Source organism: Rhagoletis zephyria, unplaced genomic scaffold (genome assembly GCF_001687245.7).
Source record: "Rhagoletis zephyria isolate East Lansing unplaced genomic scaffold, Rhagoletis_zephyria_1.1 Rzeph_scaffold_00455, whole genome shotgun sequence".
Classification (NCBI taxonomy): Eukaryota; Metazoa; Arthropoda; class Insecta; order Diptera; family Tephritidae; genus Rhagoletis; species Rhagoletis zephyria.
Window position 1 is genome coordinate 75,821 of NW_016157539.1, and position 16,769 is coordinate 92,589.

At 39.0% G+C, this 16,769-nt stretch overlaps 1 protein-coding gene across 3 annotated transcripts in view; it reads right to left on the minus strand.

Moving 5' to 3' along the window:
• Positions 1-3,007: 3,007 nt before the first annotated feature.
• Positions 3,008-16,769, minus strand: part of tok (tolloid-like protein 1 tolkin) — a 159,929-nt gene continuing 146,167 nt past the window's right edge. For 2 of the 3 annotated variants that reach the window (XM_017611786.1, XM_017611787.1), the window contains exons 13-14: positions 4,497-4,750; positions 4,105-4,374 (exon numbers count right to left, since the gene is read on the minus strand). In XM_017611786.1, the coding sequence (XP_017467275.1) occupies positions 4,105-4,374; positions 4,497-4,750 (524 nt within the window). Of the gene's footprint in view, positions 4,375-4,496; positions 4,751-16,769 lie in introns of all 3 variants that reach the window. The other variant, XM_017611788.1, reaches the window with a different exon arrangement.

The window sequence follows — 16,769 nt, forward strand, 5'->3', positions numbered from 1 at the left end:
CTTCCAGAGATATGCAATATAAAAAATTATTTTTCCAATTCTCGTACGTAACAAATATACACAAAGGAGTGTGACCACAAACACCATGACACGAGATTTTTAGATACATATTAGATAAAGGTAAGTTAACATCGATATACTCTATGTTGACGTGGTCCGATTGTGAAACCAGATAAACCTACATGATCGATTGGGCGAGAAAGTTTATATCTAGGTATGAACATGAAAATAGTTACCCCCTATTAAAAATGAACTTCGTAAAAATTGCTTACTATAATAATGGTATCAATCGAAATGGTTTTGAAAAGGCTTTGAGCATGTGGGAGCGTTGCCACCTGTGTAAAAAATCTAATTCAATGAGTTAAGAAAGAGGTTTGAGAAGGTTGTAATTCGAAAATATTTTCCAGGTGGCTGCCACTGGTTTAAAAATATTAAACTAGAATTATTTAATAAGTTCAATGAGCTATTACAATATGGGTGTCAATGGAAATGGCTTACCTAAAAGGGCTTCATTTCTGAAATACATGCATGATTGTTGCTACCATTTTGAAAAGCCAAATTCAACTTAAATAAAGGGTACTACGCAATTTTAATATGTGCTAGGGTATTCTATCCCGAAGAATGTTAACAATCCCAGGATTTCGCTATACAAAAATTACTTATCCGGATCTCGAGATTTTTGGGGGTTTCAACTTTATCACAATTTTTGCCTTTTGCACTAGGGTCACCGTTCTCAGCAGTCAAACAATTAAACCACACAGATTCATTATAGCCAAATTTGGTCTTACGCGGAGCATACTGAAGCTGCGTAAAAGAATCTGTAGTTAATGTTAAAATATTTTTATAGTATTCTTAAATATCTATGTTAAAGTGGTCCAAAAATGTATGTAAAAAATAATGTGGCATTTTTAATGCCGCCACCCCCTAGGATTGTTCTATTCCGAAAAAATATACTCGTACTTTTTTATTTTGAAGTAGAAAAAATTTAGGGAGTGCTCAACGCGCTCAACGCGCTCAAAGTTTTCCATGTATTTGATATGGGGGAAAAACAACTTTTCGTAGAAATAGTGTAGAATTCTTGAAAATCGATATTTTCCGATCAGAGGACTTTGCTTATCTTCAGGAGATTCCCCTTAATAATATCCAATTGTTTTTTTGACCATTTTTTCATGGTAACTATATTTTATAGGTCCTCCAAAACCCCAGCAAATGCAATGTGGGGACAAATGAAAAATCTTTAATATTAAAAAATGGTTAAATAAACAATTGGATATTAACATTGGAAGTCTCCTGAAGATAACCACAGGTTTCCGATCGAAAAATATTGATTTTCAAGAAGAGCACTGCCTAAATATTTTTTGATTTTAAAATAAAACAAGTAAGAGCAGGGCTGTCTTCGGCTATGCCGAAGGCTTCATACATTTCAAGAACATCTGGAAATTTTACTTTAATAGATTACTGCATTTAAGAAAATTTGTATATACACAGCATACATATGTAGATAGAGGAGATACATGTATAAAAAATCATATCTAAACAATCAGAGGCATGGAAAATATTCCTTATGTAGCACCAATCTAAGGGATTTTCACTGCTGTGTGATCGGTGTGTAAACCGGTAACACAATCTAATGAGTTTAACTTCCTACATAAAGGAGATATATCGCAAAAACTGGTATCTGACCAATCAGTGGCATAGGAGATAAAGCTTATACAGCATAGATTTTGACGATTTTCTGAGTAGGCTTTGTATTATTATTTATAAAATAGCTTACGAAATGTATCTGAACAATCAGTTGTTTGGAGGCAATAAATAGGTTATAGTGACCTGATCTTTGTTAATTTTGCTGTAAACTTTCTGTTGACAGTGACTGAAAATAGTGCGAAATATCATGTTTCTAGCTGCATATATGGAGAAGTTATAACAAAGAATCTCATATCTGAACACACAGTTGTATGGGAGATATATGTTATTGTGCGCCGATCTTTGTTATTTTCACTGTTAATAATGAGTGAAAACGATGCGAATTTTCATGTTCCTAGCTGCATAGATGGAGAAGTCACGATGTAGGGAGACACAGGTGGCGCAATCGGCAGTAACGCTACTTTGTTCTTGGCGAATTTGACAGAATCAGCTGTTCGTGTGACGTAATTTTAGTAAACTGTTTGTATGTATGCAGAGATGTTTATATGTATGTAAATATGGCGACCTCCATGGTTTGACAGTTAACACTCTTTCTCTCCTCCATCTCCAATTATTCTTTCTAAAAGTTTCTTGTGTTTTTAGTTGCTACCAGATTTTTCGTTTTTACACAGTTCTTGCGCAAAATGTCTAAACAAGTGTAGTTCACGCATGTTCTGAAATTCTTCCAAGTGGAAGTGACTCAAGTTCACTTTGAACATAAATTTTTGTGTTCTGTATTTCTCGGTTTTCATGACAATTGCACTTTCACTCTGTAAATAAATCAGTTTCGGCACATGGAAGAGTGTTCGGGATACCAATATTCTGGAAAGCTCCTTATATTCACATTTGTATGGATCAAGATATTTTTATATGGCTTTTAGACAAATATTTTACTCCAGTTGTGTGAAATATTGAAAATGTTAAACGAAAGAGAATTAAGAAACTTTTAGTTTCAACGCTCAGAATATTTTTCAGGTGTTTAAAAATTAAATTCAATTAAAACTTTATAATAGGTTAAATGAACTATAATAATATGAGTATCAATGGAAATGGTTTTTAAAAGGCTTTATTTCTAAACTACATGTAGGAGGGAATCAGGTAATTGAAGAATGTATCAGAATATGGATGTCAGGTAAAAGAGGTTTAAGAAGATCAGAGTTTTAAAATATGCTAAAGAGTTAAAAATAGTGAAAATCTCTTATGCTTTTGGCTGAGTTGAGGAATATTGGGGTTTAAAGAAATAAACAGCACGAACGAATTTCACACACTCAGCGAAGCGAGTGAGGGCAAACTAGTTCATAAAATAAAACACAATTAATTTTCTAGTTTCTATATATTTATTTTGTAAAGTTTTGATAATTTGTTTTGCAACATTTTTGGTTCAAATGTATTGCGAAACCCAAATATGTATGTAGGTTTTCCGGACAGGTGTTTGTTTTTTATAAGTTGAATTTTGTGTGTAAATATGTACATACATATGTATATGTGTATGAATATAATTTATAAACAACGCTATAAAGTAGATATGATTAGGTTTACGATATTTTATGAATTTTGAAAGAAGTCTACAAAGAACAGGGGAAAGGTCCGAATGCTTTGCGATCGATTATGTTTTATTCATAAATGCAATTCTTTCAATATTTTTATCACTACATATTTAAATAAATGTTCCTTTTTTACTAAGCCTAAGTTTTCGGTATATGAGTTTGACTTTTTTCGAAAAGTTGTTGACTAATTGTACATACATTTTACATTTCTAAAATATATATCTTTGATAAATACATACATACATATGTTTTGGTTCTTTTTTCTAAATAATTTCACTTAAAATTATTGTTTTAATTATTGTGTTTAAAGTTAAATTAAAATGCAAGAAGTTGCAACATACATATTCGTGTATGGAGATATGTATGTAAGTAACTACTTTTGTCCTCATAATCTCGATTTTTCAACATTTCTCAAGAAGATCGATATGGTTTGCTCTTGCATATCATCTCTTATTGTTTCATAAATTCTACATTTTTCGTTTGAATTTTTTAAGTAAATTGCACACTTAAATACGAGTATGTATGTTGTATTTCTCTTCGTCTCAATAAATCTAAGAAAGTTTATTTGTATGTATATAATTTTGTTTGGTATTTGCCCACTCTTTTTGACATGATGATGTGTGTAGTATGTAAGTGTGTACGTTTACGTTTGATATGCCTTAGAAGATGAAAAGTCTAAATTCTATGTGATACGAGTAATTTTCGCTATTGTCAATATTTTCCTTCATTCACGCTTCCAGAATTTTACTTTCTTACGTTTTATTTTCATCATGCCCACCTTTTTCTTGCTCTTCCTAGCACCCCTCATGCGTCTCGGCCAATTTCAAGGAGTTACGTAGAATATGGGTGGATGCCACCCACGGTAGGCCGCGTTTTAGAAACCATTGTAGTATCGACCCCTTGGTCGCACAATCAATTGATTTTCGCTGAAGTCACTGTATTCATCTGAATCCTCGTAGATGCTCTTCAATGAACCGGGGAAGGGTGTGGCGCGTTCTGCGCTATACGAATTGAAATCCTCATCGCTATTCTCGAACGGATCAACGGCTACGTAGGAAGCAGAGAAACCTTTCATGGTGACAGTGTCATCAGTTTTAAATCTCACCAGCAGGGAGTCGGTCAGTGAAATAATGTCTTGAGGGAGCTGAAAATAGAAAATTTATAATTCACACACGCACACATGAATACATACATATATAGTTCGTTTTGCTGACCAACAACACCTACTGCTCAAAATATTGTAAGCAATTCCGAAAATTAACTTACCGTATTGCCACAATATTGCCCATACATAGGACCACTAGTGTCCTCCATGCCCGAGTACACCTGCACATAGTCATATGTGCAATTTTCGCTGGCCTCAATGTCGAAAGTTAGGAAGAGTAGCTGCACATTGCTGCTTGCCGGCGCTTGAATCGTCCATTCACAGTCCATATTCTCATTGTAGTTGCGGTTGCCGAAGAGCGCATGCGAATAGAATTGCTGTATTTGATTTGTGGCACGCAAATAACCGCCGCACGCTGCATAAACGAAACAAATACAAATTTACTTAGATGTGATAATGAATTACAATGTGTAAGAGTGGAATTAACTTTTAACTAACTTAGGTTAATTCCCAAAACTGTGTTAAACATTTTTCTAACGCTTTAAGGCTGCTTTTTACTATACCATATTTTGACGACTTCTTTGCTCTTGCTCTTCTTTATCCATGCCAGCTTTCGGACTTTGCTGTGATGCTTTTTGGGAAATTCTAGAACATTTTCCTCTACTCTGTTCGACTTAAAATGTACTTAGATTTGTTATGATGTAGACAGGTGAATGAACACAGCGCAGGTTTGTTCTAATCGGAGGCGATCTTCACGCTCAACACGTACAGTGGGGGAGCTCGATCATCAATAGTCGAAGTGAGTCTCTTTTTAGCTAACTCTTAACAACCAATCTTATGATATTTAATAGGATTTCAGAAGCTACTTTTTTTGTGAAAAGCAGTCAGGAGGTCATAGACCTTATACTATGTACATAAATACAATATTTTTTATATGATTAAAATCTGAAGAGTTCTTAACGAACACTTTCTTTCCAACCTTAGATATGTTGAGGTGATTCTAGACTTTTCCCTAACTGCACCGAAATCTGAAAGAACCTGAGGAATACAGACTAGGGAGTTTATAAAGAGAACGAAAAATGACACTGAAGATGTTGAGGGGGATCACGCCAAACGTCGGCGAGAACTCGGCTTCCAGATAAAAATGTGACAGGAGGCACACCGCAGGGTGCCACTCCTTTGGAATTTACCCGTGAACTTTCTCTTGCGAGAGATGAACTGCGGAAGCACCAAGGTTGTCGCTTATGCGGAGGACGTAGCCATCGCGTATAGGGCCAAGTCTCCTCAAACTTTGTGCGACTTGCCAGGAAGGAGAACATAGTCCAGGTATATGAGAGGGCCCTATATTCGTGCAAGATGGGGGTTGAGCCCAAGTATATGCACCGGTGGTTAGACCGATTCTCATTTACGGAATTATAATGTAAGGCCTATAACCTTTATCTACTCAGCAAAGTATAAAGGATTAGTATAGTCTGCATCAGCAGAGCAATCCGGAGAACGACAAATGATGCTTTAAATGCATTTTTGGATCTCCTGCCACTAGATCTAGTGGGTCAGTAGAAGGCATCTCTTGGTGCACTTCGGTTAAGAGAGACATGGCAATGAGAATCAGGATTGCTGGGTTCCTCCTACATTCTGGAAAAATATAGCTTTCTTATGGATTATAAAGACCGGTGTTCCGGTTACGGATAGAAACTTCAAGCAGGGAGGAATCAGTGATGCCAGACATTCTCTGTTAAAAATCCCACGAAAATGGGGAAAAAATCCCTCAATTAGCCACAGCTTAAAAATTTATCCCACAAAATTCCCAACGAATTTAAACATATACATGTTTCAGTAGTAGTAGTAATAATTGGCGCTTACACATATGTGCTTCTCCTCCAATTTGTGGCGTGCCCCTTGATGTCACACAAAGGGGAGGGACCTACAGTTTTACGCCGACTCCGAATGGCGAGTGTATTTTTATGAGAAGCTGTTTTTCATGGCAGGAATATAAGTACTCGGAGGTTTGCCATTGCCTGCCGGCTTCACTTTCATTTTTTTGCTCACTCACTAAGGGCCTAAAAAAATTTTTTGGTGACTTTAAAATTGAAGCACATTCATGTGCTATTAACCATTTCATCAGATAATTTGTTCCGCTTTTTACATGAAACACCAGTTACAACTGAAAAGATTCTTTCTTACTCAGCGCTTGAATTGGTTAACGTAAGAAAATTTTCGAAATTGTCCTTATACTTTTTAACAATTATATACCATTTCACTCCACATCACATCTTCAGAAAGATTAATTACGTAAGAATGTCGAATATTCTTGAATTTGGATCAATTATGCAACAATAACTGCACCAAAAGAAAATCCCTTATTTGTTTGAAATGTCCCTTTTTTCCCTTTTAAAAATGTTTGTTGCAAAATATCCCTCAAATAGGGAAATTACCCACAATCTGGCATCACTGGGCGTAGCCAGGTAGGGGCAGGGGGGGGAGGCCCGGGCCGCCCCCCCCAACTTTCAAATTTTTGCCTAGATATTCAAAAATACTACCACGAAATGCTTGCTTGATAATTTCGGCCCCCCCTAAATTTCAAGGTTTTTCCTATATATATACTGTATAACAAATTATACTCCCAACGCTAACTAAATAATTAGTAAATTGATTTGAAAAGTAGATATGTGGATCATCCGGTTCTGTATCAAGTTATTATCTCTAACTTCAAAGCACTTCCATTTTAAAAGGGTAAAAACCTGGCTGCAGTCGACAATGAGCAAAAATTGATTGAACGGAAACTATAAATAAATTTATAGTTCAATTGTTTATTACTTTGTCTTTAGGTTTGTGTCTTTACTAAGCGGTTGGGTGAACAGCCAAGACGTTTACTTCTAAAGTGTGACAAAACAAAATCAAGTAATATATTTAGCATAAATAAATATACCAGCCTAAAAAATCTGCGTACTCAAAATGTTCAATACGCCCTCATACTTATACATACATACATATGTATGTATATCATTTAACGTTTTGTCTGGCTATTTGGTTTATTATACAGGTATGTAGAGCGAATTTAAAAAAATTCATCAGGGTTTAGTTGAGATATTCGTTTTTGGCCACTATGTTTTGTACATTTCCCAGTACTGCAAAGCTTTTGACGGCCATTCACCTGGGAGTAGCCAGAAGTGATTCGTGTGCTTACGGTTCAAATCGCAGCTAACTACGTCCGGATATTTATATCCATGAATACTCTGGGTAGCGACCGAACGCTAGTTTGGGAGCGAGGTAAAGTGGGAGGGCGTAACACCCCGCGTGCGCTGGGGATTAATCGGGATGGTGCCTCTGCCCGGCTGGTTGAAGTCCTAGGGAAAATAAAGGCTGACATCAGCTCCATCCACGAAATGCGATGGACGGGGCGAGGAAGGTAAGCGTGAGCCTTGCGACGTCTACTACAGTTGCCACGTAAAGGAGTGCAATTCGGTGTTGGATTTGTGGTGGGAGAGAGACCGGCGTTCACTCTAGTGGACGAAAGTCTAGCCACAATCCGCATCAAAGCGAGATTCTTCAACATCTCATTCACATGTGCCAATGCCCCGATGGAAGAGAAGGACGAGGCATCCAAGGCTCTCTTAGCTTAGAGCGTACATATTAGCGCTGCCCCCGACACGTATAAAAATCGTGCTTGGCCATTTAAATGCCAAGGTGGGCAACGAAGGGATCGCACTACTATATTGATGCATCCAATATACGACCTAACCTCGGAGAAGCAAAAAAAGGGCCCCCAACAATGCAGGGAAAGTTCAACGTCGAAAAGCTGCAATCAAAACAGATGGCCAATGGATTCGGCGCTCGACCCTCACACCTGCTGTGAGAGAGCACTCTTCAATAAACCGACTTGCGCGAGCAGTGGAACCACATTTCCCGCTAATTACTGGTACGATCACGAGTGTGAGAAAATGCTTGAAATGCTGTCCGACAGAAAAAACACCCGAAATTTTTAGCAGAGAGTTGAGCGACTTACAGAAGGTTTCAAGACTCTTGTATGAACAACCATGGCGACCTAGTGACCGATGTCCAGAACGTACTCAGATTATGGAGGGAACACTTTTCGACCCTTTTGAATAGCGGAAGCACTTCGAGGTCCCAGTCGATGACGATGGAGTCGATATCCCAGCGCCTGACTATGAAGAAAAGTGCCAAAGCTGTTTGAGCTGACGGCCTGTCAGCTGAGCTATTTAATTACGATGGCAAGGAGGTAATAAGGTGCATGCCCGACGACTGGAATTCAAGTGCGCTCTGCCCAATCCACAAGAAAGGCGACCCCGCCATGCGTACCAACTACCGCGGGATCAGCCTTCTAAGCATAGGTTGCAAGGTCTTATCGAATGTATTGTCTACCATAGACCAGGTATTCACAGTACGCCGAATCTTGGAAAAGACCCGCGAGAAAATGATCCGCACTCACCACCTATTTGTCGACTTTAAAGCCGCTTTCGACAGTACTTAAAGGTATATGCCACTATGTCTGTCATACGCCTGTGAAAAATGACGTTGAGTAATACCACCAGCTCTGCTCTGTTGCCTTTCGCCACCAGACGGGGTTTCAGACAGGGCGGCTCTCTTTCATGTGGCTTCTTTAATCTGATGCTGGAGAAGATAATAAGATCTTCAGAACTGAACCGCTTAGGAACAATTTACTACAAGAGCGTACAATTGCTGGCTTATGCCGATGACACTGACATCATCGGTAAGAAAAACCGCGAAGTCTGTCCTGACTTTTCCAAGTTGGACACGGAAGCAAAGCGAATGGGCCTGGTGGTAAACGACGACAAGACGAAGTATCTCCTGTCATCAAACAAACAATCAGCACATTCGCGCCTGGCACCCACGTCACTTTTGACAGTTATAATTTCGAGGAAGTAGAGAATTTCGTTTACTTGGGAACCAGCATTAACACCTGTAATAATGTTCGCATGCAAATCCAACGCAGAATCGCTATTGCCAACAAGTGCTGCTTTGGACTGAGTAGGCAATTCAGGAGTAAAGTCCTCTCTCGACGTACTAAAACCACACTATAAATCACTCATCATGCCCGTGCTGGTATGTGGCGTATTAAAATACAGCGGCTCAACTGGCTTGATCATGTCGTTCGAATGGACACCGACGCCCCAGCTTTGAAAGTATTCTGGCTTCACTTGGCATTTCTAATAGGCGTCAGTTGGTCAAAATCGCTTTGGCGGTTACAGCGCCAAAAAGGAAGAAGAGGAAGAGAATAGATCTATAACCTTATCAGTCACACAGTGTTATAATCCCGACGAAATCCTTGACGGTGGTACCGGGAGGGGAACGGTACATGACGGTAGGAATTTTAGTTTGGGTTAAAGTCTCACACGGAAGGGGTTAGGCTTTCGATGCTTCCTCCTCGTAAAATAAACATGCTCAGTAATCAGTTAACAATTTAAATCGACGAATAGTTTTATATCAACTTTTATGAACTTCTGTTTATTTGTTTTTTGTACAACATATTTACCTTTATTGGTTACAATAATTTTAAGCTATAATAAAAAAAATTTTAGTACATAAGTAAGTTATTGGTTTTGAACTTTTTATTTTGTATGGGCCCCCCCCCCCCCTAAATTTCGTTCTGGCTACGCCCATGCTCCACCCGGTGGTATAGAAATTTTCTCAGATGGATCAAAAATGAACTGTGGAGTGGGAGGGCAACTTTTATCTCGCAGCTCTGCCCTGAGATGCTCATGTCGACAACCGGCCTACTGTAGTGTCTTCCAGGCTAAAGTCACAGCTGTAATGGATGCTGTAAATGAACTTCGTACTGATTTCATCTTTAGCTGTTAGTTCCGTCACAATAAGGGAATCCAATCCCGCAAATGCAGGGTCCCGCAAACGCGGGATCCCGAGCTATTTTTGCGGCATTAGAAATGAGGGATTACACATGCGGAATCCGCGGGATTTGCGGAACTACAGAAAAAAATTAAAAAGGCGAATGCGAGTTGTGAACGTGCTCGCCAAAATGTGCAGGGCTGTATATACGTTATGTTCATTGTTAAGGTACAAGAATTACATAAGGAATATACATTTAATACATATCACCCAGTATATAATTTTAGGAGTTAAAAGCCCTTCCTGAGAGTCATGAAGTCTTCCACTCTCCATTCTTTCCTCCTATCTTTTTTGTGTGGACTGTCATCAATTGATGGGCGTCTTCTTTCGCACCCCTAGAAGGTCTTCCAGAAGGGCTTTTAAAAGACGTACTTCAGAAGGCCTTTTGGAGGGGTACATTGAGTCTCGCAATGTGTTTTGGAAGTAGAGGCAAATCCTGACGGGACGGAAAAAACGCGTTCAGCGACAACAAAAACCTATAAAAGACCTGGTCTGGTTTTATTAACCTTTCATAGCCTTGATAACTAGCTTAAACTTTCTACACTTGCCGATTTATGAACACATTATACATGTGTAGAACAGTGCGTTTCTATCGATAAATAAGTGTGCCAGCGTAAAAATAATTTTTTTTCCTTGAGCTTCCTTTCAGATGCTAAATTTCGAATACTCATAACCAGGGAACGGAGTTTTAGGACCTAAAAACCTATAAAACGACAAAATAAAATAATCAAATAGGCTGGAAAAGGCAAAATAAAATAGCGAAATAGGCAGTGAAAGGCAATAGAAGTAGCAAAAAAGGCAAAAGAAGGCACTAAAAAAGGACAACAACTGAAAAATAACACTGGTTTAGAAGAAAAATATTCAACGGATGCCACTATCCAAGACCTATATATATACTATATGTAGAATAGCTCGCTGATTCCGAAAATCGAGTTAATTTTTAATTCTCTAGATCAGTTTTTCATATTTTCAGGTATACATGGCGTATGAGTAACATTCTTTGCAGCTCATTTTTCATAAAAAAAGTCTTTGCACATTTTCATATGACCAGTTATTACTTCTTTATTTACCCATCGATTTCTTCATTATCAACTTGATTTTTTTATAACAGAACAGAACAGGCTTAATACATCTTTGAATGTACTTAATCACTTTTTTAAAGGTATAGTGGGCAAAAGGCAACATCAAATGTGTATACATAATTGGAATCTGAGAAAGCTAAATCGTAGACAATCTTAATCAAATATACTCTATATGCTGCTCATAACTTCGGTTCTATTAAAAGCACACATACAGCTCTGGTGTAATTTTCAAGACAATGTTATATATAATATATTACTTTATTGCCATTTCCAAATATCAAACGGTAAAAAAGTTACGCGGAAAAATAGGAAAACTGAATTAAATTTGAATAATCCAGAATCACTGTTGTTTGGCTAGTTTTAGAATTACGGCGAGCGGATATTGTTTCAGATCGGATAAAACACTACAGTTACTCTGATTATGGTATATTTTCTTCTGAAAAATACCGAACAGATATAGCGATTTTGATCATATACTTACGAAACTATTGCATAATCACCAAAATCAAATATGCTAAAAATAAGGTCGAAGTTAAAAGACGAAACTTTAAAGTCTTTGTCATTCCTTTGGAAATATTCTCAAAGAAGTCAACCTAATTAAAAGTAATTAAATACATAGATTTTCTAAATCAAATCGCCTTTTAACATATCAATTAATTTTAAAAATAACAGTTTAGAGGAAATAATAGGATTTTTTTCAGTCCCTCAAATCCCGCGGATCCGCGGGATTGATGACTTCGATCCCGCAAGCCTGCGAGATTGCGATTTGTGTGCGGGATTGGATTCCCTAGACATTAAGTATAAAATGGTGATGGAATGCCGCCGAGATGGCTAAGCAGAACAGTCTGAACCTCATTTGGGTTCCCGGTCATAGGGATATAGAGAGTCAATTCCAAAATTATCTTAATTCTAGAGAAACCTATTTTAACTGGAAGTAATTATGTATTTGGAAGTAATTTTGTATGGGGGATGGTTCCGTGCGCAGAAGTGAAAAACTTTTGACTGACATTCACTTGGGAGTGGCCAGAAGCGATTTTTGTGCGTACGGATCAAATCGCAGCTCACAATGTCCGGATATTTATATCCACGTATCCTCTGGGTAGCAACCAAACAGCCGTTTGGGAGCGAGCCAAAGTGAGAAGGCGTAAAACTTCGCTTTCGTTGGGTTTGGGTCCCGCCACGCTGAAACCCCGCCCAATGAAATATTCCAATTCGGATGAGACCCCTTTTTTTTGATGACGGCCACGGCAAACGTACAAAGGACTATGATTTGAGGGTATGTACCTGGAATATCCGGACCCTTAATGGGGAATGTGCCCGGCTGGTTGATGTCCTAGGGAAGACAAAGGCCATCCAAGAAATACGATGAACGGGCCAAGGCAAATAAGTGTGAAGCCTTACGGCGTCTACTACAGTTTCCACGCAAAGGAGCGCGAATTCGGTGTTGGATTTGTGGTAGGAGAGAGATTCTGTCGCCGAGTACTGGTGTTCACCCCGGTGGACGAACGTCTAGCCACAATCTGCATAAAGGCTAAATTTTTCAACATCTCGCTCATCTGCGCCCATGCCTCGATGGAAGAGAAGGACGAGGCGTCCAAGGATCTCTTCTATGAGCGCTTCGAACGAACATATGAGCGCTGCCCCCGACACGATGTCAAAATCGTGTTCGGCGGTTTTAATGTCAAGGTTGGCAAGGTAGGGATCTTTGGTGCCACTGTCGGAAAATTCAGCCACCACGACGAAACGTCCGATAACGGACTGAGGCTGGCCGGCTTCGCTGGGGCCCGAGACATGGTAATATGTAGTACTAGGTTCCAGTATAAGAACATCCACCAAGCTACATGGCTGTCTTCAGATCGAAAAACGAGAAACCAAATCGATTATGGTGTGATAGACGGAAGACATGCTTCCAGCGTTTTAGACGTACGTACATTCCGAAGGCCAAACATCGACTCGGACGACTATATTGTTGTAGCCAAGATACGCACCCGCCTCTGTGCAGCAAAAAATTTGCGCCAACAATGCAAGGAAACCTTAACGTCGAAAAGCTGCAACCACAACAGACAGCCAATTTATTCGCCACTCGACTCACACACCTGCTCTCTGAGATTACTCTTCAACAATCCGACATACGCGAGCAGTGAAACCACATTTCCCAATCATTAAGTACCGCCGCCGGTAGTTGGATTTCAGCGAGCACCAAAGAACAACTGGTACCATGAGGAATGTCAAGAAGCCACAGAGAAAAAAGACGCAGCGTATAGTGCCACGCTGCAACTGGGCGCAACGCGAGCCATGTGGGACCGTAATATGGAACTGAAGAAGGAAGCGAGACGTATTTGCCGCAATACGAAGAGAGAGGCCGAAATACGTGAGTGCGAAGAGCTTGAAATGCTAGCCGACAGGAAAAACTCCCGATAATTTTACCAGAGGGTTAGGCGACTTACGGAAGGTTTCAAGACCATGGCGAAGTCCTGTAAGAACAACAATGGCGACCTAGTGACCGATGTCCAGAATGTACTTCAATTGTGGAGGGGTCACTGAAAGCAGTGGAGAAGACGAACCCGAGTCCCCAGTCGATGATGATGGAGTAGCTGTACCACCGCCTGACTATGACGAGGTACGAATAGCGATTATCCGGCTGAAAAACAACAAAGTTGCTGAAGCTGACGGCCTGCCAGCCGAGCTATTCAAGTACGGCGGCGAGGAGCTGATGCGGTGCATGGTCAGATGAACGCATGCGACGACTGGAATTTAAGTGTGCTTTGCTCAATCCACAAGGAAGGCGACCTCGCCATACGCGCCAACATACTCCTTGTCACTCGGCATACCTCAAGCGACATTGATTTTCATATTTTAAGTTTTATTAGAAAAAATTAAGTTTAAAAATTAGTATTTGAGTTTTATTTTTTGCTTAGGATATAAAACTAAATTTTTGGGTTTTTTACGTCAAAATGCACATATACAAGGACAAGAATAAAGATAAATATTAAGGGAAAATTAAAATAATGGTGGTAATAGCAATGGTATTGGTAAAGGTAGGTAAGGGTAATGGGTATGGTAATGACAATGGCAATGGTAACGCTAATGTTAATGCTAATGGTAATGGTAACTGTAATTGTACATAATTTCAGTGGTGGTCGTCGTTTTCATGTTTACCTTCGTATTCAAGTTCGTATCCGTGTTCGCATTTGCATTCGTGTTCGTGTTCGCATTCGTTTTCTCATACGTCTTCGATGTCTTATTCGTACTCGTGTTCGTTGTTCATAATAGTCCTAGTTTTCTGCTTCTTAGCCGTCCTCTTTTCCGATTTCACTTTCGTGATCACTTCCGTCTTCATATTCGTATTGGTCTTCTTTTGGCCCTTCGTCTTCGTATTCCTCATTAAACTCGATTTCGTATCATAAGTCTTACGTCCTCGTCGCCATATTCGAATTCGTCTTGGTTTTCGTCTTTGGTGTCGTCATCATTTTACTATTCCCGAAGCGGAAATATTTTGTTTGTTAGTCTTCTTTTTCAGCTGTTTGACAGTTTGCCGCCCAAAATGCCATGCCAAAAAAATTCATGCAAAAAAATATGTTTGCGTTCATTTATTTCTGAGAAGTACAAAAACGAAAATCTGCAAGCCAGATTCTCTCACCGCTCTCAATTTGCGCAAGGCGGTAACTCTATCTAAAATCAACAGGTTCTTAAGACGTTTCGGTAAAATCTCAGTTAGACTAGACTTAATTTGCGTAACTTAACTTAATAATGCAGTGGTAAGCAGTGCGCGCTTCAATTCCGCAGCACCTGGGTTCAAACCCTGGTCAAAGCAGCATCGCAAAAAATATAGAAAAAAGGTTTTTTCTCAACAGCGGTCGTCCCTCGGCAGGCAATGGCAAACTTCCGAGTGTATTTCTGCCATGAAAATTGCTTCTTATAACAAGTAAGAAAGTCTAAGTTCGGGCAGAGCCGAACATTAAATACCCGGCGCAAGTATTAAATATATGTTTTTTCACCTTTCCGAAACCTTCCGCTAGATGGTAAGCCGGGGTGTATCAATTTTGAGTAAATTAGCGTCCTTCAAATTTCGAAATATTGAAGTTTCAAGCATTTCTGAAATTTACCGTTATATGTAAAGCGGCCTCAATTTTATTTCGCTTTCAATAATTTTCAACGTTTTGCTTTTTTGTGGCAAGCACAATAACCACACCGAGTTTGGTACAAATTGGTAGAACGGTTACCGATATACTTATATGTGATCATAAGTGGGCGGTGCCACGCCCATTTTCCAAAATTTTACCATAAGCGTATTTCTTGGTAAAGAATTGTTGCAAGCATCAATTTTGGATAAATTAGCTTCAATATTTACTGATTTATCGAAGATTTTGTATTTCTCTAAACTACCGTTATATGGGATGTGAGCGTGGTTATTGTCCGATTTTAAAAAGTTTCGGCGATTTTTTCTGCTGTACCAAGGCCAACAACTGTGCCAAGTTTGGAAGAAATTGGTGCAGCGGTTACCAAGATAAACACATGTAACCATAAGTGGGCGTGGCTACGCTCATTTTCCAAAAATTTATAATCTTATTTTTCGTCTAAAAATTATTGTAAATATCAATTTTGAGTGAATAATCTCCAGTAGTTACTAAAATATCGCAGTTTTCTTATTTCTGAAAATTACCGTTATATGGGAAGTAGGCGTGGTTATTAGCGATTTTAAAAATTTTCGGCCATTTGGCATGTTGTGCGAAGGCCAACAACTGTGCCAAGTGTGGAAGAAATTGGTGCAGCGGTTACCAAGATATATACATGTAACCATAAGTGGGCGTGGCTACGCCCATTTTCCAAAAATTTATAATATTCTTATTTTTCGCCTAAAAATTATTGTAAATATCAATTTTGAGGGAATTATCTTCAGTAGTTACTAAAATATCGCAGTTTTCGTATTTCTGGAAATTACCGTTATATGGGAAGTGGGCGTGGTTAAAGTCCGATTTCGCCCATTTTCAATACCAACCTACCTTGGATTAAGGGAAATCTACATACCAAATTTCGTTGAGATATCTCAATTTTTGCTCGAGTTATCGTGTACACGGACGGACGGACAGACGGACAGACGGACGGACAGACAGACATGGCTTAATCGATTTCTTTTTTCATCCTGATCATTTATGTATACATTTGTCTATATCTATCTCGATTCGTTTTGGCTGTTACAAACAACCGTTATGTGAACAAAATTAATATACCCTTGTGCACAAGTGCCCTCGGGTATAAAAATACAATCGCCTTTCGGAGTCGGCGTAAAACTGTAGGTCCCTCCGCTTTGTGTGACAACATCAAGGCGCACCCCATAAGTCGGAGGAGAAGCTCAGCCAAACACTAACATTTGTGTAAGCGTCAACCTACTACTATTATTAACTTAATATTTTGGCCAACCTGTTATATGAGAAACTTTGTTGGCGGTTAGTTGAATCTTAACTT